We start from the raw sequence: 21,269 nt of genomic DNA, 5'->3' as shown, positions 1-21,269 counted from the left end.
ACTACTGTTGCAAGCAGTCCGATGCATGCCCCGACTACTCTCTGAGTAAAGAATCATATTATTATCACTACTACCTAGGGGTTTTTTCACGATGAGATCATTAATTAAGTTTGTACTATTACATTCCTACCAGAACTAATATGTTCTTCTCTCCAGTTGGTTTTGCAGTGTGCAGCTGCAAGGAACTGTCCTGAAAACACTCAATAAACTCATCTATTATTTGTCAATCTAGTTTGTCCAATATATATAGAAATCAAGATGGTGGTGCTGGCACAGTAGATAGTGTTCAGACTAGCTGTACCGTTCTCTCTCCTTTTTCATATTTTTCTTTCTCTTTTTTTTCTTCATCGTCCAACTTTGTGGGGAAACCAGAGCAGTGTCAGCGGGTCTTTGGTTGCAGTGGTGGCAATGCCTGGAACAAGGATTCTTGGCTATAGTAGGTCCAAAGCATAGACTCGGAGACTTGGTAGGTCTTTGGCAGCAGCCCTGATGGTGTGTGGAGCGGGGACTCCTGGCTGCAGTAGGCCTGAAGCATGGACTCTTGGCGGGTTCGTCTTGCTGTACCTGCAGTGGGGACTTTTAAATATTGTAATTGTACCAGCCTCCATCACTTCCTCTGGCAGCTCATTCCATACACGCACCACCCTCTCTGTGAAAAAGTTGTCCCTGAGCTTCCTTTTAAATCTTTCCCCCGCTCACCTTAAACCTATGCCCTCTAGTTTTGAACATCCCCATCCTGGGGTAAAAACCTTGGCTTTTAACCTTATTCATGTCCCTCGCGATTTTACAATCCTCTGTAAGATCACTTCTTAGTCTCCAGTCTCCATGGAAAATAACCCCAGCCTATTCAGCCTCTCCCTATAGCTCAAAACCTTCAACCCTGGCAACATCCTTGTAAATCTTTATGAATCTTTTCAAGTTTCACAACATCTTTCCTATTGCAGGGAAATGAGAACTGAATGCAGTATTCCAAAAGTGGCCATCACCATGTCCTGTACAGCCACAACATGACCTTCCAACTCCTATACTCAAAACACTAACTTAGAATGGCAAGCATACTTCTATATCGTGATCTCCAGAATGAAGGTTATCTGTCTCCATTGCACCAATGCCCTGTTTAATTTTCAAAACTGACCCTTCAACTTCTCCCAGCTTCCTGTTCTTCCCATACTTCATATATTCTTGGACATTCAGGACTCGGTCTTAATCATCTTGCAGTCATGTCTCTGTAATGGCTTTAGAGGTATTTATATTTACTTCATTCACACATAAGCTCTTTTGTCATGCCTGTGGTTCAAATTGGGTGTGTATGAAACTAAAATAATCCCATCGTTCAGTAACTATTTGAGTTGCAATAATTTGCAACAATCATGGGTGGGACTCATTCTCTAAATTTATGAAAATAAATACAGTAAAGTTGAACACAGCTTCTTGGATAAATTAACATTTTGATTGGTGGTTTACATTTCAAAATGTCAGGCTTAACTGTGACCAAAAATAAGTTGACATTTTGTGCATGTTTATTTTTCCAGTACCTGTTGAAAAAAGAAAATATCTCAAGTATGGTTTCTGTGTAATTAATTATCACAAGATGTCCAGTCACCTTTTGATGCTTGGGTGTTGTCAAAACCCTTTCCATGCTATAAATACTCCACTTATGCTCCATCTTCATCAGTTGATACAACCTACTATTTGGAAAACAGGTTTACTCAGTAGTTTTTTACCATTCGGTAAGTCAAACATTGCTAAAAATTAAAATATCCATTGTTGTGTTTTCAAATATATTTTACTAACTTAATGATTGTGCCACAAGTCTATGTCCATCTTAGATACTACCTGGTTTTACGTGTGCAACTGATTATCAATGACTTTATCTTCCACATTGAAGTACTGATGAGATTTTTATGACTTCTTCGTTACAATATCTCAAGCTAAGAAGTAGATGTAATAGACTGTTTTTTCTTGCCTGTCATCTTATGGCATATGTTGTACTTTTTCTCTGCAGAGTGATTATTGGAGTGCAACTTCAAGCCAATATCCATTGGTATAGAATTCCACACACTGTTGTGGAATCAATCATGTGTAGCTGATAGGTGATTCAAGTAGTACTTAAATGAAGAATGTTAGTCAGTCACAAAGTGACAGGCGACTGGCATAACGTTGAGGTTGCTAAGTCCTTCATACAGGCTCCATCCAAACATGGTGGCAAACCTGAAATCCAGAGCTAAGGGGAAAGTGAATGGCCTTGGTATTAAGGCTATATTTGATCAAATGCGTCATCAAGGAAAAATTGGAATCAATGGAAATCAGGGGGAAAATGTTCCACTGATTTGAGTCATACCTAGCACATAGGAAAATGATTGCAGTTACAGGAGATCAGTCATCTTAACTCCAGGACATCTCTACAGAATACTACAGTGGCTCAGTAGTTAGCACTGCTGCCTCACAGCAGTAGGGACCCACGTTTGAGTCCACCCTTGTGTGACTGTTTGTGTGGAGTTTTCACCTTCTCTCCATGTCTGCGTGGGTTTCCTCCGGATGCTCCAGTTTTCTCCCACAGTGCAAGGTTGTGCAGGTTAAGTGGATTGGCCACACTAAATCCCCCATAGTGTCCAGGGATATGCAGGCCAACTGAATTAGCCATGGGAAATGTTGCAGGGTAGGGGGCTGGGTCTGAGTAAAATGTTCATGGGCCAAGCAGCCTGCTTCCGTACTGTAGGGATTCTATGAACTCCTCAGGGTAGTGTCCCTAGTCCAACTATCTTCAGGTGCTTTATCAATGATCTTCCCTCCGTCATAAAGTCAGCAGTGGGGATGTTTGATGATGATTGCACGATGTTTAGCAATATTTAAGATTCGGACAGCACAGTGGCTCAGTGGTTAGCACTGCTGCCTCACAGCATCAGGATCCCGGGTTTAATTCCACCCTCAAGTGACTGTGTGACGTTTGCACATTCTCCCCTTGTCTGCTTGGATTTATTCCAGGTGCTCCTAAATTATCTAGTCCCACTTGTCTGCATTTGACCCACATCCGTCTAAACTCTATTTTTTTCATATACCCATTCAGATGCCTTCTAAATATTGTAATTGCACCCACCTCTACCACTTCCTCTCATAACTCTTTCCATATCCTCTGTGGGAAAAAAAGTTAACCCTCAGGACTGTTATGGACCAGACAAGGCCTCCTCAAAATATATGAAGAGGATAGTCTAGACCCTAACTTTTTCTTATTTCCAAGGTAAGTTGTTACGTGTCACATCCGAATGCAATTAGATTGGTTAAACTACCAATCTTGAAGCAAAATGCACTTTATTCATATACTATAGTTAAGATACAATCAAAGAAAGAAGAGATTGAAATAATTCTATTTGAAAAGATAACAGAATAGTAGATTGTTTAATGACTAAACAGGAACTGTTCCAATGTGGTAACAGCCAATGAATACACCATTGCCAAAGGCAAATTCAGTAAAATAGATTGCCTCACAGGCAATTCTCCAGTCTAAGAGGTAAAACACATCAAGAGAAAACTCTGAAAGAAAGCAAGGAGAGATGTGCTGCAGCTTCCAAACTCAGTTTCAAGACCCAGCAACTGTTACCAACAAAAAACCCAAAAGTCCTCGTTCTGTGAGAGCTTAAGCCCAACCCACCCATTCAGGCTGCTTCTATTGTTCTAACTTTGAAAAAAATCCAAGGCCTCACAAGCTGTTTATTGGATTCAAATACACAGCTTGTCACCTCTATCTTAAAATCAAAACAAAATACACCTCTTAAAGCCATATTATCATTACAGGACCTTTTTAAACCTTTAACCTCTCATTTTAAACATATGTCTTCTAGATTTGTACTCCCCTACCCCGGGAAAAACACATTAGTTATTCAGCCTATCCAGCCTCTCTCTGTAACACAAACCCTCCAGTTCTGCCAACATCTTGGTAAATATTTTCTGTACCCTCTCAAGTTTAACAACATCCATCCTGAAGAAAGATGATCAGAATTGTATTCTAAAAGTGGCCTCACCAATGTCCTGTGCAGCCTCGACATGACATCCCAATCCTTATACTTAATGCACTGACCAAAGAAGGCAACTGTGCCAAACGTCTTCTTCACCATCCTTTCTACCTGCTACTCCACTTTCAAGGATCTACACATCTGCTCCCCTACACTCCCCAGAGCTACCATTAACCGTGTAAGTCCTGCACTGGTTTGCTTTACCAAAATGCAACACCTCACATTTGTCTAAATTAAACTCCATCTGCCACTCCTCAGCTCAATGGACCATCTCATCAAGGTCTTGTTATACTCTGAGGTAATTGTCTTTACTGTACACAATACCAATTATTTTGATGTCATCTGTAAACTTATCAACCATGCCTCTTATAGTCTCATCCAAATCATTTATATCAATGACGAAAACAGTGGACTCCAGCACCGATCCTTGCAGCACACCATTGGTGACAGGCTTCCAGTCTGAAAAACAACCCTGTATCACCACACTCTCTGACCATCTCCTACCATCAAGCCAATTTTGTATCCATGGATCCTATGTGATCTAACCTTACTAACCAACCTACCATGCAGAACCATGTCAAACGCGTTGCTAAAATCCATAGTAACAACATTTACTGCTCTGTCTTCATCAATCTTCTTCGTCACCTCTGAAAAAAAAGTTAGTGAGATATGATTTCCATGCACAAGGCCATGTTGATTATCCTTAATTAGTTCTTGTCTTTCCAAATGCATGTACATCCTGTTTCCCAGGACAACAACTGACATCAGGATCACGGGTCTTTTATTCCCTGGCTTTTCCTTAGCCTTCAGACACCTCACTAGTGGCTGTTGGTAAAGATACCTCAGCAAGGGGCTTGGCTATCTTTTCCCTAGCTTCCCTAGTTCTGGGATACCCCTGATCAGGTCCCGAGGATGTATCTACCTTTTTGCATGTTAAGACCTCCAGCACTACTTCTTCTGTAATTCATACTCTTTGGAAGACATCATTATTTATTGCCCCAGTTCCCTAGCTTCCATGTCCTCCTCCACAGTAAATACTCATATAAAATGTTTGATTAGTATCTCATCCATCTCCTGTGGTTCCCATCTCCATGGGAAATCATAGACAGCCTCGTTGATCTTTAAGCGGCCCTATTTTCTCTGTTGCTACTGTTTTGTCCTTAATGTAATGGATTGCAATGGTTCAAGATGGTAGCTCACTGCCATCCTGTCAAGGGAAACCAGGAATGGACAATAGTGGCCCATTCAGTGATGCCAATGTGACATGAATGAATGTTTAAAAAGCAGATGGTGGAAGATGAATATTTTTAGCACATTTTTACTATTATCACACTGCAGAGATCAACACTTAGCACTTCAATGTTGCGTGACTAACACTTATACAATGAATCTTGAATGTTTGATTGGTTGGTGTGGAATGTTTTTTTGGTATCCAAATGAATCTTTGTGGGGTTTTTTTGTCTTACAGAATGCTCTAATTGGGAGAACTTGACCAATTGCTGAGGAAAGAGCCGTAATCATGTTATCAGCTCTCACACAACTCACATGCACCTTAGTTTATCTCTCTACCCATTTGCCCACCATATCAGGGGTAGAAGCTAAACCAACACTGCCCTCCCCAATGATTTATAATAAGCCATTTTCTGTGATTTGGAACACACCTATTGCAAATTGTAATGAGAGCTTTGGAATTAAATTGGATCTGGATGAATATGGCATTGTTGCCAATGAAAATGGCCTCCTTATTGGGAAGAAGATCACCATTTTCTACAAGAGGCAACTGGGGCTTTATCCATTCTATACAGATGAGGGCATCCCAATAAATGGGGGCCTTGTTCAGAATGCCAGTCTAAGCAAACACCTTGATGTAGCGACTGGAAACATTAACAGTTTAATGGATCAAGACTTCAGCGGTCTTGCAGTGGTAGATTGGGAGGCTTGGCGACCACTTTGGGTCCGCAACTGGGGTGTGATGGATATCTACAGGAAAAACTCAATAGAGCTGGAAAGAAGCAAACAGTCTAATTTAACTGAAGATGAGATTAATAAAAATGCCATAAATAATTTTCAAACTGCTGCAAAGGCTTTTATGGCAGATACACTAGAGCTAGGGCATACAAAAAGAGAAAAAGGTTGCTGGGGCTTTTACAAATATCCAGACTGTTACAATTACTTCAATAAATTAACTAATTACACAGGTCAATGCCTAAAACAAGACAGCTCTAATAACAATAAATTGACATGGCTCTGGGAGAAATCACAATGCTTATATCCCAGTGTCTACATTCCTCAGAGGGTTGCAAACTCAGATCACGTACAGAAGTTTACCCACTATAGGGTGAAGGAGGCACTCCGTATTGCTGCCTATGGTCGATCAAAGGAAGCCCTCCCTGTTTTGGTTTATGCCAGATACTCATACAGACAAACACTTGACTTCCTCTCTGAGGTAATAAATACATATTGCTGTTGGCTAAGGTTATGTTTCTAGAGGAGTTTTTTAAAAAATATAAGTTGTATTCTGCTGATTCACCCATTCAGCTGATATCATACAGCCTGTGGGTAGAGTTCTATTCCAGCTATCAGAGAAGGCAGATATATTTGTATCAGCTCCCTAAGATTATGCCTGATTAGAATGCATTTGCGGTAATTGTTATCATGCAATAAGCCATTTTGTCACTGAAGAACAGTACCTCTTCTATAGGTAACCTACAATGCTGTATCCTCGGTCACTGCTCAACAACAAAGGAGCAAATGCAGAGAATGCTGGAGAGACTCAATAGATCTGGCAGTTTCTGTGCAGCCAGAAATAGAGTTAATTCTGCAAGTCTGATATGACTCTTCTTCAGAACTCAAAGACAACAGAGGATTTATTGGTAGCGGTGATCTATTTTGGCCAACTCTTACTCTGTGCTACAGACTGGCAGAGAACAAGCTACCGCATCATGCTGGTAGTGGCAATCAGGATAATACCACATGGTGACCATTGGTTGTTCAGACGTAGGAACTGGGCGATTTTGTTTATATAGTGATGTAATGAAAAGTCGATTCTCCTGCTCCTCGGACGCTGCCTGGCCTGCTGTGTTTTTCCAGCACCACACTTCTCAACTCTGGTACTAAATTGACCTAGGTTGTGCTGTTGGCATAGCAACTTGACATGACCAGCTGTTAACAATATTTTGATTGATTCAGATAGTCATGTAGTGGTGCTGCCAGTGGACAGCTTCTGCACCCACTTTGAGTAATGTTTGTGTGTCTCTAAATGTGGTCAGCCACTTCCTCATGGTTGGAGCACATACAGTCAAGCCCTCAAGACAAGGTGGAGCTCATCACCATCATGGACTTCTGCTTTTGCATCATGTTAATTCTAGATGTTAGAGTATAAGATGTGTATAAATTGTAGGTTGTTTTTACTTTCTTTTGTGTGGAAAAGGTTATTTTGTTCAAACTTGTAAAATCTGATAGTTTTATTCTCTTCTAAATACCCAGAATTTCAAACTTTGTCTATTATAAGCCAAAAATAAGTTATCGGTCCCTAACTGATTGTAAAACACAAGTTTGGGTTGTCTCCTCTGGCATTTTAACAGTTATATTAATTAACAAATAAGGCAAACAAATTTCCAGTTTAAATAGTCTTACATGAGTATCCCAGACTACGAAAATGTCTGGGTTTGTTCAGCTCTTTATCTTAGGCAGTCCCTCAGGATGAAAGATGACTTGCTTGTGTTTGAGTCTGTTTGTTTCAGAAACTCCAATATGTGCCCCTTAAATTTTAACAGTGATCACATGGGATAAAAGAAGAGAGTAGATGTGCTGCTGATTTCTGGTTCTGTTATCAGATTTAACATGCCGCATAAAACACTACCTTGTTTCTATCTTTGTTGTTCATTTACCTTTGAAAAGGAACTCAGAGCTGTACAATTGACTCCTTACACTTTTCCTCTTCTCTTTCCCCACCATTAAGAAACTCTTTATAACCTAATACTAGAAAAACTAAAGCAGCTTTAGAACAGTGTAATCGAATGTTATATATATATATACATATATAAATCATTTATATAAATATATAAAAATCTATACATTGTGAAATTTTCAGGCTGAGTTATGTGCAGGACATTATTTCCAAGTTATAGAGTCATAGAGAAGTACAGCACAGTAACAGATCCTTCAGTCCAACTTGTCCATGCTGACCAGATATCCCAACCCAATCTAGTCCCACTTACCTGCACTTTGTTCATATCCCTCTAAACCCTTCCTATTCATATACCCATCCAGATGCCTTTTAAATGCTGTAATTGTACCAGCCTTCACCACTTTCTCTGGCAGCTCATTTCATACGGGTATCACCCACTGCATGAAAAAATTGCCCCTTAGGTCCCTTTATTATCTTTTCCCTCTCACCTAAACCTATGCCCTCTAGTTCTGTACTCCTCCATTCCATAGAAAAGCCTCTATTTATCCCATCCATGCCTCTCGTGATTTTATAAACCTCTGTAATGTCACCCCTCAGCCTCCAATGCTCCAGGGAAAACAGCCCCAGCCTATTCAACTTCTCCCTATAGTTCAAATCCTCCAACCCTGGCAACACCCTTGTAAATCGTTTCTGAACCCTTTCAAGTTTCACAACATTCTTCCAATTGGAAGGAGACCAGAATTGCATGCAATATTCCAAAAGTGGCCTAACCAATGTCCTGTACAGCTGCAATATGATCTCCCAATTCCTATATTCAATGTTCTGACCAAGGAAAGCATACCAAATGGGTGGCACGGTGGTACAGTGGTTAGCACTGCTGCCTCACAGCGCCAGAGATCCGGGTTCAATTCCCGCTTCAGGCGACTGACTGTGTGGAGTTTGCACGTTCTCCCCGTGTCTGCGTGGGTTTCCTCCGGGTGCTCCGGTTTCCTCCCACAGTCCAAAGATGTGCAGGGTCAGGTGAATTGGCCATACTAAATTGCCCGTAGTGTTAGGTAAGGGGTAAATGTAGGGGTATGGGTGGGTTTCGCTTCGGCGGGTCGGTGTGGACTTGTTGGGCCGAAGGGCCTGTTTCCACACTGTAATCTAATCAAATGCCTTCTTCACTACCTATCAATCTGTGACTCTACTTTCAAGGAACTATAAACCTGCACTCCAAGGTCTCTTTTTCAGTAGCATTCCTGAGGACCTTACCATTAAGCGTATCAGTTGATCCTCCCCTCTGCCTTACTCTTCATTCACTTTCAAGTTTAGGTCTTAGAAGTAACAGGAAATATATAGTTCAAATCTCTGAAAATACACACACATGTTGCAGTCCTCCAGCTCTTTCAGACGTAACAGCTGCTGTAAGACAAAGCAATAACTGCAAGTATCAGAAGTAGTTTCTGATAGGCGATAGCATCTGGCAAGAGGCTGGAAGTAAGGTGTTGGGAAGGAGCAAAGTTTGTGACAGAATCTAGTAAATGCACCTTATGGAGCAAACAGGACAGGGGTTCACATCATGGGTCTTCTATGTAATTCTATGGAGGAATAGCAACTATCCTCGCACTCAGGTGAGAAGTTTATTCTAATGTGAGCTGTATGTGAAATATGGTGAGACAAAAACAAGACAACACATCTTAAGATGCTTCTGAATGCAACCATTAGCTCGTTCAGTTTCAGTGAGCATGAGTTAGCTTCTCCATTTTGTTGGTTTTTCTTAGCGTGTGTGTGGTTCTAAGTTCCGCCGTAAAATAATGAGTAATGAACTCCTACTGAATTGGAATTTGGCTTTTCCAGATTGACTTGGTGCACACCATTGGAGAGATGGCAGCCATGGGGGCTTCTGGAGTGATTCTGTGGGGGAATAATAACTATGCTCGCACTGAAGTGAGTATTTAATTCCCATATATGTAAAACCATTCAAGTGAGGACATGTGAGAAGTGGCTGTGAACAAAGACAATATAATCATAGAGTCATAGAAACCTCACAGTTCTGAAAGAAGACATTCTTGATGACCGAGGCATGTAACTAACTAACAGTAGCAATGAGCAACACCAACCTTCTGTTGGCTCCATTGGGAGAGCCTATTAGAGCATTTAGATCCCTTGTTGAAGTCATTACGTTTTCAAGAACATTGAAATAGTCATTTCATGGAACAGAATTTGAGTATTTCTGAAAAGAGAGATACTTCATTGCAGTTGTTGTCTTGTGCTCATCAGGTCAATTCACAAAAACTTACAAAATAAAGGGAAAGCAACATTTATATTGATGGAGAAAATGGTGTTAGTTGGTTGTCAAGAAAGCTTTGATTGTAGACTGTTTCCATGGAGAATGTAACAATTACATGATGAACGCAAGAAGAAATCTTTCGACTAAGTGTGCCATTTTTCTGTAACAGTCAATATTAAAAAAGCTGAAGCGATCCTTAGAAAATTGCATAACAGGTGCATATGCTTGTGCTTTTCTGTTAGGAAACCTGTTCGAATCTGAAGACGCAGATTGATGAAAACCTTGGAAAATTCGTTAAAAACATCACTACAGCTACCATGTGGTGCAGCAGGCTGTTGTGCAATAGTAATGGACGATGTTTGCGGAAGGACACTGAATCCAAAGCTTACCTGTTTCTTGATTCCAACTTAATGCAAATTATATCTGCTATTATTTCTGATAACATTGAAGAATCCAGAGAAGAAATCCTTTCCAAAGCTAAGGAAAACATGAAAGCTAAATTCAAATGCCAGTGCTACAAGGCAGGGCTGGGATCCAATTGTGAGGCTAAATCAGGTTCCTAGATTGGGGATTCAGCATTCTTTTCTTCCCCTCCTTTCTTTAGCTTTCAAATAAGGTGATGGGTCCACATTTGCTGACTTCAATTAAATAACAATGCTGCATATAGGCAGTGGCAGTACTATTTCCAATAGGTAAAAACAATGACTGCAGATGCTGGAAACCAGATTCTGGATTAGTGGTGCTGGAAGAGCACAGCAGTTCAGGCAGCATCCAAAGAGCTTCAAAATCGACGTTTCGGGCAAATGCCCTTCATCAGGAATAAAGGCAGAGAACCTGAAGCGTGGAGAGATAAGCTCGAGGAGGGTGGGGGTGGGGAGAAAGTAGCATAGAGTACAATGGGTGAGTGGGGGAGGGGTTGAAGGTGATAGGTCAGGGAGGAGAGGGTGGAGTGGATAGGTGGAAAAGGAGATAGGCAGGTAGGACAAGTCCGGACAAGTCATGGGGACAGTGCTGAGCTGGAAGTTTGGAACTAGGGTGAGGTGGGGGAAGCGGAAATGAGTAAACTGTTGAAGTCCACATTGATGCCCTGGGGTTGAAGTGTTCCAAGGTTTAAGATGAGGCGTTCTTCCTCCAGGCGTCTGGTGGTGAGGGAGCGGCGGTGAAGGAGGCCCAGGAACTCCATGTCCTCGGCAGAATGGGAGGGGGAGTTGAAATGTTGGGCCACAGGGCGGTGTGGTTGATTGGTGCGGGTGTACCGGAGATGTTCCCTAAAGCGCTCTGCTAGGAGGCACCCATTCTCCCCAATGTAGAGGAGACCGCATCGGGAGCAATGGATACAATAAATTAGTGGATGTGCAGGTAAAACTTTGATGGATGTGGAAGGCTCCTTTAGGGCCTTGGATAGAGGTGAGGGAGGAGGTGTGGGCACAGGTTTTACAGTTCCTGCGGTGGCAGGGGAAGGTGCCAGGATGGGAGGGTAGGTTGTAGGGGGGCGTGGACTTGACCACGTAGTCACGGAGGGAACGGTCTTTGCGGAAGGCGGAAAGAGGTGGGGAGGGAAATATATCCCTGGTGGTGGGGTTTTTTTGGAAGTGGCGGAAATGTCAGCGGATGATTTGGTTTATGCGAAGGTTGGTAGGGTGGAAGGTGAGCACCAGGGGCGTTCTGTCCTTGTTACGTTGGAGGGGTGGGGTCTGAGGGCGGAGATGCGGGATGTGGACGAGATGCGTTGAAGGGCATCTTTAACCACGTGGGAAGGGAAATTGCGGTCTCTAAAGAAGGAGGCCATCTGGTGTGTTCTGTAGTCCTCCTGGGAGCAGATACGTCGGAGGCGGAGGAATTGAGAATACGGGATGGCATTTTTGCAAGAGGTAGGGTGGGATTCAATGATTGTAATACACACGTAATGTCCCCACCTGTGGACCTTCCTGTGGGCAACCACAAATTAGGAATGAGGAACAGGAACCAAGTAAGCTGGGGTGCTGAAAGACTCCCTTTGGTCTTCCATAAATGCAGCAGAGCGATATTTCCGTGGTATCATGAGGAACACTCCTGTCTGACCCTCAAGTAAAGTTGATATATTCAAAACCTGGCAGCCAGTAGTCATGGGTGGAGAGTTTTCATTGTACATTCTGCCCATATGTTCCACAACACTGCAACCAACATTATAACCTTGCTATTCGGGTCCTAGTTTGTGTGGGAAAAGAACTTGACTCTGTCAATCAGAGGCTCACCAGCACAGTGATAACTGTACCAGCCTGATATTGGTCTGGCCCCTATAGAACCACCTCATACTTCAATTCACACATCAGACTCTCTGGATCTGGACAAGGGCCCAGCTCCAGACATTGAGGCCTGATGGTTAAAATTGGATCCTCATCGCAAGCATTCAACCATCTTGTTAAAGCCAAGTTGCCCCAAGTGAAAAGCAGTACACATAGATAACATTTGTCATCATTTCCAGTTGTAATCCCATCCCCACCAGCTTAAACAAATCAACAGAGTCAGCTTCAGTGTTGAAACCTGTTACAGGATTATTGCCATTCCTTCAGCCAGATACTTAACAGTAAAAGGTAGAGTCCCCTGCTGGACCATGGAAGTCCTATTTCATTAGAGGGTGACGTTTAATGGTAGTTTAACCAGAGGTCACCTTGCCTCAGGCAAGGGCAGAGGTTGACAAAAAGAGTCCTTCATGATAAGCTCCGTCAGTTCTCCAATTGAACCCGTGCAATTGGTGTTGCCTTGCGTCACAAACCAGCTGTTAAACCAACTGAAATATTCACAGTGTACCACTGAAGGCGCTATTATTCATAATGCATCTTTGCTTCATACACCAGGAAATATTTCCTGCCATTACCTTAACAGACTCAATTTGCAAGAACGACATCCCAGGAACTGCTCATTTTTAACATGTTTAACACGAAAGTCAGGATTCTTCTTGTTCCTGGTGAAATAGTCTGTCAGCATTATGTATGGACTTAGACACTTGAATAACATTTTGGGCAAAGGACTGTTCCTCCAGAAGGGGTCAGCAGCTTACTGCGAAGGAATGGTAAATATTACTAAGGAAAGTTAAAGGAAAATATACATCAGCCTCATAGAAAAAATCCAGTTTTAAGAAAACAGCTAAGGTGTAAATTTTTAGACTTCATGGCAAGACAAGCAAAAAAATTGCTGAATGTTTAGACAGTCTTAGCCTTGGCATCAGTGTGCTTGAAAATTGTGCCCCCAACAACATCTGCCATTTGCACTCTGATAATGGAAAGAACAGTACAGCACACAAAACAGGCCCTTCAGCCCACCAAGACTGTGCTGACATCTGATGCCTTTCTAAACTAAAAACCTTTGGCCTCTACGCTGTCCGTATCTCTCTATTTCCAGCCTATTCATGTATCTGTCAAGATGCCTCTTACACATTGCTGTTGTATCAGCTGCCACCACTTCCTCTAGCTGCACATTCCAGGCACATAACCACCCTCTGCATAAAACTCCTGCCTCTCAAATCTCCTTTAAACTTACTCGCTTTTACCTTAAATCTATGTCCCCTAGTAATTGGCATTTCTACACTGGGAAAATCATTCTGACTATCCACTCTACCCATGCCTCTTATAACTTTGCAAGCTTCGATCAGGTCGCCCCTCATCCTTTGATGTTCAGTTCAAAGCAAACCAAGTTTGTCCAAACCAGGTAAACCATTTCTGGTAAACCATTTCTATTCCTTCTCCAAAGTCTTCACATCCTTCTTATAATGTGGCATCCAGAATTGTACAGAATATTCCAAATGTGGCCTGTTCAAAGTTCTACATGGATGCAAAAGTTAGACAGTGAGGCAACCCAGGGCAGAATTTAGATGTTTATCGTGTTACAACATGTAAGTGTCAATTGTAATATTTCCGTTATACACACCTGAGGTTTTCTCAGATATCACAAACAAGTGTAGAGCTTCCATCATGAGTTGTTTCTGGCTCAAGGAAGAATGACTGTCAATTTTTTTTTATTTCTTCATGCCCAGCGTTAATTGCCCTTCCCTCAAAACCAAGATGCTTAGTTAAGGCAGCTAGACAATTAAGAGTCAATCACTAATCTGAAGTTGCATTTGGGAGGCAGATTTCCTTCCCTTGAGAGGATTAGTGTGCCAAATGGATTTTTATGAAAATTGACAGTGGTCATGATTAGACTGGAGTTTTAATTCCAGACTTCTAAACATCTGCTATGGTGGGATCTTGATCATTTTCCTTAGAACACTAGCCTGGAGTTCTGGATTACTAGTCCAGTAACATCACTACTTCACCACACCTCCCCTTCCAGTAATAGTATTCAGGGGACAGGGGGCATAAATGTGTGAATGTAGACAAAATTAAACAGGTCTATTAGAATGGAACCACGCAGTCCACACAAAGGAAAATGGGATAACATAGCTCTCAGGTGTGTGTTACAGATTGCTGCTGAAATAATCTCCCAATTCTTGCTCATGCCAAATAAAATCTTAGCTATAATCAATATGATAACAGAACTGAACAATTGAACTGAGTCCAAGAAGAATTCAAAAATTCATAGAACTTAAATGGTTTCGCAGATTATACATTGTAGTATACTGAGGGAATGCATGACCAGCAGCAAATTAAAGCAAACTTAATGAAGGAGCAATTGATAATTTAATACGAATCAATAATTTAATATGAAATTAATAATCATTCCTTCCTTTGTAATTATAGCTTTGAATTGTAATACATGGTGTTTGGGTACGAATTCAATAAACCTTCGAAATGTACAACAATAATGGTGCGTGTGTATGATATGCACTGTAATTTGGGAGGGACATTGTGATTACAAATACGTGTTTGCTAGCAGGCAGAGTCCTGGAAGAGGTTAATGTATTTATTGTGCAGACCATTTTAAAGATGGAGTATATTTTTTAAACTCCATGCATAATTTTTGAGGTTTAAAGTGCATTGCGTACCAAACATGAGTCACATATTGCGAGATCTCAGCTGCTTAGTGTTGGAAATGAAAGCATATCGGGATGAACTTTGATGTGTAAGACCAAAGTTAGACCAGTTATGCCGTCTGTGGAATGAGTTGTTCCTTCCCAGCACGATAACAATTGGAGTTTGGAATCTGAAAACCTTAAAGTGAGATTATTTAGTTTGGGATTATGTCCGGCAAGGACTGGTTGGACCAAAGGGTCTGTTTCATTGCTGTAGGGCTCTATGTTGTTACTGGAAAACTAATCCTGTGAAAATCCTGGAACAGTTTCCAAACATACCATCTAGAATATGGAGTGCTCACAGCCTGTTCACCCTCTAGTGTCAGTGAATCATCCTTACTTACATTACTTGTATACTATTTTTCTTTACTTAACTAATGTATCATACCTAAACTACTGTTTCCTAATAAACATAAGCTATCTGAAAATTCCAACTGTCTACATTAGGTAGCTCTGTTCCCTACCTCTCAAAATGGTGTCAGGAGTAGGATACCACAGGATTCAAGGATTAACCGGCTTTAAATTTGACAATGTAAATTTAAACATGAGTGGAGTAGTCCTAATGTGAAAGCTGAAGCTACAATAGTATTAACACAAGCTAGATGATAGTTGATAGAGAATTTCACAGTGACAGCTGGGGCAGCTGGAGCAAAAGATGTACTGGAGTGATAGAGGAATATGACAGAAGTTGTATGTCTATTGTTGATAGGCACTGTAAGGAGGTAGTGAGGGAAAAATATACTTTACCTCATCCTCAGCAATGTATTTGCTGCAGATGCATCTGTCCCTGACAGCTTTGTGGGAATGACTTCCACATAGTCCCCATTGAGATGAAGTCCCATCTTCATGTCTACAATTCCTCCATAGTGTTGTGTGGTATCGCCACTGTGCTAAATGGGTTCGATTTTGTCTAGAAAATCAAAACTGGGCGTCCATGAGACACAGTGGGCCAGCAGCAGAATTTACTCAAATGCAATCTGCAACATAATGACTCTGCATGTGGCATTGTGGTTTGCACTGCTGCCTCACAGCGCCAGGGACCCTGGTTTGATTCTAGCTTCTGTGTGGAGTTTGCACATTCTCCCCGTGTCTGCGTGGGTTTCCTCCAGGTGCACCTGTTTCCTCCCATTGTCCAAAGATGTGCAAGTTAAGTGGATTGGTCAAGCTAAATTGCCAATCGTGTTTAGGGATGTATAGGCTAGGTGCATTAGTCAGGGGTCAATGTAAAGTATAGGGTAGGGGAATGGGTCTGGGTGGGATACTCTTTAGAGAATCAGTGTGGACTTGTTGAGCCAAATGGCCTACTTCCATACTGTAGGGATTCTATGATAAACCACCTTCCCTACAACTACCATCAAGCCAGGGGATCAACCCTGATACAATGGAGAGTGCAGGAGGGCAAGTCAAGAGCAGCATCAGACGTATTTAAAAATGAGGTTATCAACCTAGTGAAGCTACACAACAGCATTACTTATGTTCCAATCTCCCTCACCCAGTCCTGCCCTGATTAACCTGTTGCATTTTCACTTTTCTTTCTTTCTTATTTCCCCATCATTCCCTGGACAGAGGGAAGGCTGTGAGTTACTCTTCACATCTGCTCTGTACAGCATGATACGCTGGTGGTCAATCTTCCCACTGGCTGATGGTTTAATTTGCTAAACTGTTTCAAAAGTAATGGAGTTTGTGTCTACCTCTACTTTGTATCTTTTCTGATGGTTCAGTTTCTTTCTTTGATCTTTATAGGGCTGAATATGCCTTTATCCCCTCATCCAGATAAAAAAATCACACAACACCAGGTTATAGCCCAACAGGCTTATTTCGAAGCACTAGCTTTCGTAGCGCTGTTCCTTCATCAGGTGGTTGTGGAGTATAAGATCGTAAGACACAGAATTTATAGCAAAAGATTACAGTGTCATGCAACTGAAATAATATATTTAACAAATCTAGATTGGTTAACTCCTTCATATTTTAGAATGGGTTGCAGGTTTTGTTTCATTAATATGTAAATCATCCAGATGCATCTTTTTATGTCTTTATCCATTCCAGTCACTTTTGGTGTGAAAATACCAAAAGAACTGTTTATGAAAGGTGGTAAAGACAAGCCAGGAATCCTGAGGAACAGGATGTACATGTATTTGGAAAGGCAAGGACTGAATTAGCAATAGTTAACATGGCTTTGTACATGGGAAATCATGTCTCACAAACTTGATTGAGTTTTTTGGAGAAGTAACAAAGAGGATTGATGAGGGCAGAGTGGTTGACGTGATCTAAATGGACTTCAATAAGGCGTTCGACAAGGTTCCACTGGAGAGACTGGTTAGCAAGGTTAGATCTCATGGAATATAGGGTGAACTAGCCATTTGGATACAGAACTGGCTCAAAGGTAGAAGACAGAGGGTGGTGGTGGAGGGTTGTTTTTCAGACTGGAGGCCTGTGACCAGTGGAATGCCACAGATATCGGTGCTGGGTCCTTTACTTTTTGTCATTTACATAAATGATTTGGATGCGAGCATAAGAAGTATAGTTAGTAAGTTTGCAGATGACACCAAAATTGGAGGTGTAGTCGACAGCGAAGAGGGTTACCTCAGATTACAATGGGATCTTGATCAGCTGGGCCAATGGGCTAAGAAGTGGCAGATGGAGTTTAATTTTGATAAAATTTGGGAAAGCAAATCTTAGCAGGACTTATACACTTAATGGTAAGGTCCTAGGGAGTGTTGCTGAACAAAGAAACCTTGGAGTGCAGCTTCATAGCTCCTTGAAAGTGGAGTCGCAGATAGATAGGATAGTGAAGAAGGCGTTTGGTATGCTTTCTTTTATTGGTCAGAGTACTGAGTACAGGAGTTAGGAGGTCATGTTGCGGCTGTACAGGACATTGGTTAGGCCACTATTGGAATATTGCGTGCAATTCTAGTCTCCTTCCTATCGGAAAGATGTTGTGAAACTTGAAAGGGTTCGGCAAAAGATTTACAAGGATGATGCCAGGATTGGAGGATCTGAGCTACAGGGAGAAGCTGAACAGGCTGGGGCTGTTTTCCCTGGAGTGTCAGAGGCTGAGGGGTGACCTTATAGAGGTTTATAAAATTATGAGGGGCATGGATAGGATAAATAGGCAAAGTCTTTTCCCTGGGGTCAGGGAGTCCAGAACTAGAGGGCATAGTATTTAGGGTGAGAGGGGAAAGATATAAAAGAGACCTAAGGGACATCTTTTTCACACAGAGGGTGGTACATGTATGGAATGAGCTGCCAGAGGATGTGGTGGAGGCTGGTATACAATTGCAACATTTAAGAGGCATTTGGCTGGGTATATGAATAGGAAGGGTTTGGAGGGATATGGGCTGGGTGATAGCAGGTGGGACTAGATTGGGTTGGGTTATCTGGTCGGCATGGACAGGATGGACCGAAGGGTCTGTTTCCATGCTGTATATCTCTATGACTGCAGATGCTGGATATCAGAAACAAAAACAGAAATTACTGGAAAATCTCAGCATATTTGGCATTTTATGGGGATAGTAATCAGGTTAACGTTTTCAGGTTTAGTAACCTTTCTTTTTATGTCTTTCTTCATTTCGTTCAGCCACGATCCACTGGATCCGTCTCGGAAGGACCGCTCCTCCTCTTCCCTCCAGTCGGTGGCGCTGTCTGCGGCGGGCTGGCTCTTCCTCTTCCCTCCAGTCGGTGGCGCTGTCTGCGGCGGGACCGCTCCTTCTCTTACCCACCCCCCCAAGTCGGTGGCACTAACTGCGGCGAATCCCAGTCGTACTCTTCCCTCCAGTCGGTGGCGCTGTCTGCGCAGGGACCGATCCTTCCCTTGCCCGTTAGCCCCCCCCCCCCGCAAGTCGGGGGCACTAACTGCGGTGAATCCCACTCCTACTCTTCCCTCCAGTCGGTGGCGCTGTCAACGGCGGGTAACCTCCTATTCATCCCTCCAGTCGGTTGGTCTTTCTGCGGCGAATCTCCCTCCTGCTCTTCTCTCCAGTCGGTGCCGCCGTCTGCGGCGGGTGCATTCCTATTCTTCCCGTCAATTGGTGGCGCTGTATGCGGCGAATCCCACTCCTGTTCTTCCCGCCAATTGGTGGTGCAGTCTGCGGCGGGAGCACGCCTGCTCTTCCCTCCAGCCGGTGGCGCTGTCTGCGGCGGGCCGGCTCCCGCTCTTCCCTCCAGCCGGTGGCGCTGTCTGCGGCGGGCCGGCTCCCGCTCTTCCCTCCAGCCGGTGGCGCTGTCTGCGGCGGGCCGGCTCCCGCTCTTCCCTCCAGCCGGTGGCGCTGTCTGCGGCGGGCCGGCTCCCGCTCTTCCCTCCAGCCGGTGGCGCTGTCTGCGGCGGGCCGGCTCCCGCTCTTCCCTCCAGCCGGTGGCGCTGTCTGCGGCGGGCCGGCTCCCGCTCTTCCCTCCAGCCGGTGGCGCTGTCTGCGGCGGACCGGTTTCTGCTCTTCATTCGGTGGAGGCCGGGATGGTTTATGGTTTAAGACTGTGACCGTCGGCGGGTCGCGGGCAGCGGAATGAACACGTTAGTGTTTGTTGGGAAATCACTTCCATAACGTGCTGTGTTATGATGGAGAACTGAGCCTGGATTTGAGGAATTGTGCATGAAAAGCCTGGGCCTTGCCTGAATGGGTTTGGAGGGGTTGGGGTGAGGGTGGAGGTGGATGGAACTGGCTCCTGGGATAAAGAGTCTGCAGCAAACAATAATCCACCCGGCATCACATTGTGGTTCTATACTGAACAAATGGAAGACGTTTTGTGGCATTTTAGAGCCGGTGACTGTATATGGAATAGTGTCTGTGAAACTTCAGAGCCCATAATTGTGAATGCTCTGAAAGCAGGAATGTGGAAAAAATATATACTGGGCCATGAGCACACACTGTGGCCTAACAGAACCCAGTGTCCAGAAATACAAACAGAAAATGCTGGAGAAACTCAGCACGTCTGACAGCATCTGTGAAGAAAGAAACAGAGTTCACCTTTCGAGCCCGATCAGTATTTGGGATTGTAGAGTGAGAAGCTCAGTGTTTGCAAGTTCAGATTACTTACAGTGTGGAAACAGGCCCTTCGGCCCAACAAGTCCACACCGACCCTCTGAAGTGCAACCCACCCAGGCCCCTCCCCTACATTTACCCTTTCACCTAACACTACGGGCAATTTGGCATGGCCAATTCACCTAACCTGCACATTTTTGGATTGTGGGACATAGAAATTGCAAAAAAAAAACACTGACAAGGGAAAGATGGATGCAGCACGATAGGATTCAAACATGCCAGGGTCAGGAACTGGAGCCAGGTGTCAGAAATTGCATGGAGCTTCACTGGGGTTGTGACTGCTGGCTGGGTCAATAAGTATGTTTGAGGACTTGATAGATCTTTAATCAGCAAGGGAGTCAAGGATAACAAGGAAAAAGCAGGAAATTGGAGTTGAGAATTTATTAGGTTAGTCATGATCTTGTTGAATGGTGGAATAGACTTGAGATGAATGACCTACCACTTTTGATCTTAAAGTGTAGTGCAAATATAAATGCCTGCAATCAGAATGTCAGTGAATAAAGTGAAGTTGTGTCTGAGGAACTGTGGCACTGTTGAGAGTGACCTGTCAGTTTCAATACACAATGTCTTAGACATTCTTTATGCCCTCTTCAGAATCATCAAATGATACAGAACAAAGGAGGCCATTCAGTGCTTTGTTTCCATGTAGCTCTTTGTTAAAGCTAGTCCCACTCACTCGCCTGTTGTATACAACCCAGTACTTTTTGTTTGTTCTGATGAGTGCAAGACAAAACTTGAGCAATATTCAAGTTCTATACCACACCTTCAAGTGACTTTTTGTAAATATTGAATCCTTAGAGGCTAAGATAGGAGAAATTATGGAAAATGAAGGGATAGCAGATAAGTTAAACAAATGTATTGTGTCAGTCTTCACAGTGGACAACATAAGTTGTACACCAGAACTAGAAGATAACCTAGGGTGGAAATTTTAATTAGTGCCACAGAGAAAACTACTGGGCAAACTCAAGTAACTTAAAGCTAGGGCCTGGCAGAAGGCTATAACTCATTGAAGATATTTCAGCAAAGGTTCTCTAGATAGGTCCCTGAGAGGAGA

General features: G+C 42.9%; 2 protein-coding genes across 3 annotated transcripts in view; both read left to right on the top strand.

Moving 5' to 3' along the window:
- Positions 1–1,623: 1,623 nt before the first annotated feature.
- On the top strand, positions 1,624–11,057 carry LOC122559245 (hyaluronidase-Ba-like). Its single transcript, XM_043708627.2, has 4 exons — positions 1,624–1,730; positions 5,479–6,456; positions 9,760–9,849; positions 10,435–11,057. Exons 2-4 carry the CDS (start codon positions 5,530–5,532, stop codon positions 10,753–10,755), a joined length of 1,338 nt encoding a protein of 445 aa, XP_043564562.1. The 5' UTR covers positions 1,624–1,730; positions 5,479–5,529; the 3' UTR covers positions 10,756–11,057.
- An 8,433-nt stretch (positions 11,058–19,490) lies between these two features.
- The window catches only part of LOC122558866 (hyaluronidase Ccc Hy-1-like), a 61,438-nt gene continuing 59,659 nt past the window's right edge, over positions 19,491–21,269 (top strand). Inside the window, exon 1 of one of the 2 annotated variants that reach the window (XM_043707730.2) lies at positions 19,491–19,686. The gene's annotated coding sequence lies outside the window, so the exon portion shown is untranslated. The remainder of the gene's footprint in view (positions 19,687–21,269) is intronic. The other variant, XM_087994114.1, reaches the window with a different exon arrangement.

Source organism: Chiloscyllium plagiosum, unplaced genomic scaffold (genome assembly GCF_037043375.1).
Source record: "Chiloscyllium plagiosum isolate Xiang-an unplaced genomic scaffold, Cpla_swu_hap1 HiC_scaffold_14, whole genome shotgun sequence".
Classification (NCBI taxonomy): domain Eukaryota; kingdom Metazoa; phylum Chordata; class Chondrichthyes; order Orectolobiformes; family Hemiscylliidae; genus Chiloscyllium; species Chiloscyllium plagiosum.
Note: the sequence above shows the minus strand (reverse complement) of the source record. Positions and strands in the feature narration are given on the sequence as shown.

Bases quoted from the DNA above. Each gene is read 5' to 3' on its own strand.
- LOC122559245 (XM_043708627.2), top strand. From the start codon at position 5,530: ATGTTATCAGCTCTCACACAACTCACATGCACCTTAGTTTATCTCTCT. The intron at 6,457-9,759 runs GTAATAAATACA...TGGCTTTTCCAG, and splicing joins CACTTGACTTCCTCTCTGAG to ATTGACTTGGTGCACACCAT. The intron at 9,850-10,434 runs GTGAGTATTTAA...CTTTTCTGTTAG, and splicing joins ATAACTATGCTCGCACTGAA to GAAACCTGTTCGAATCTGAA.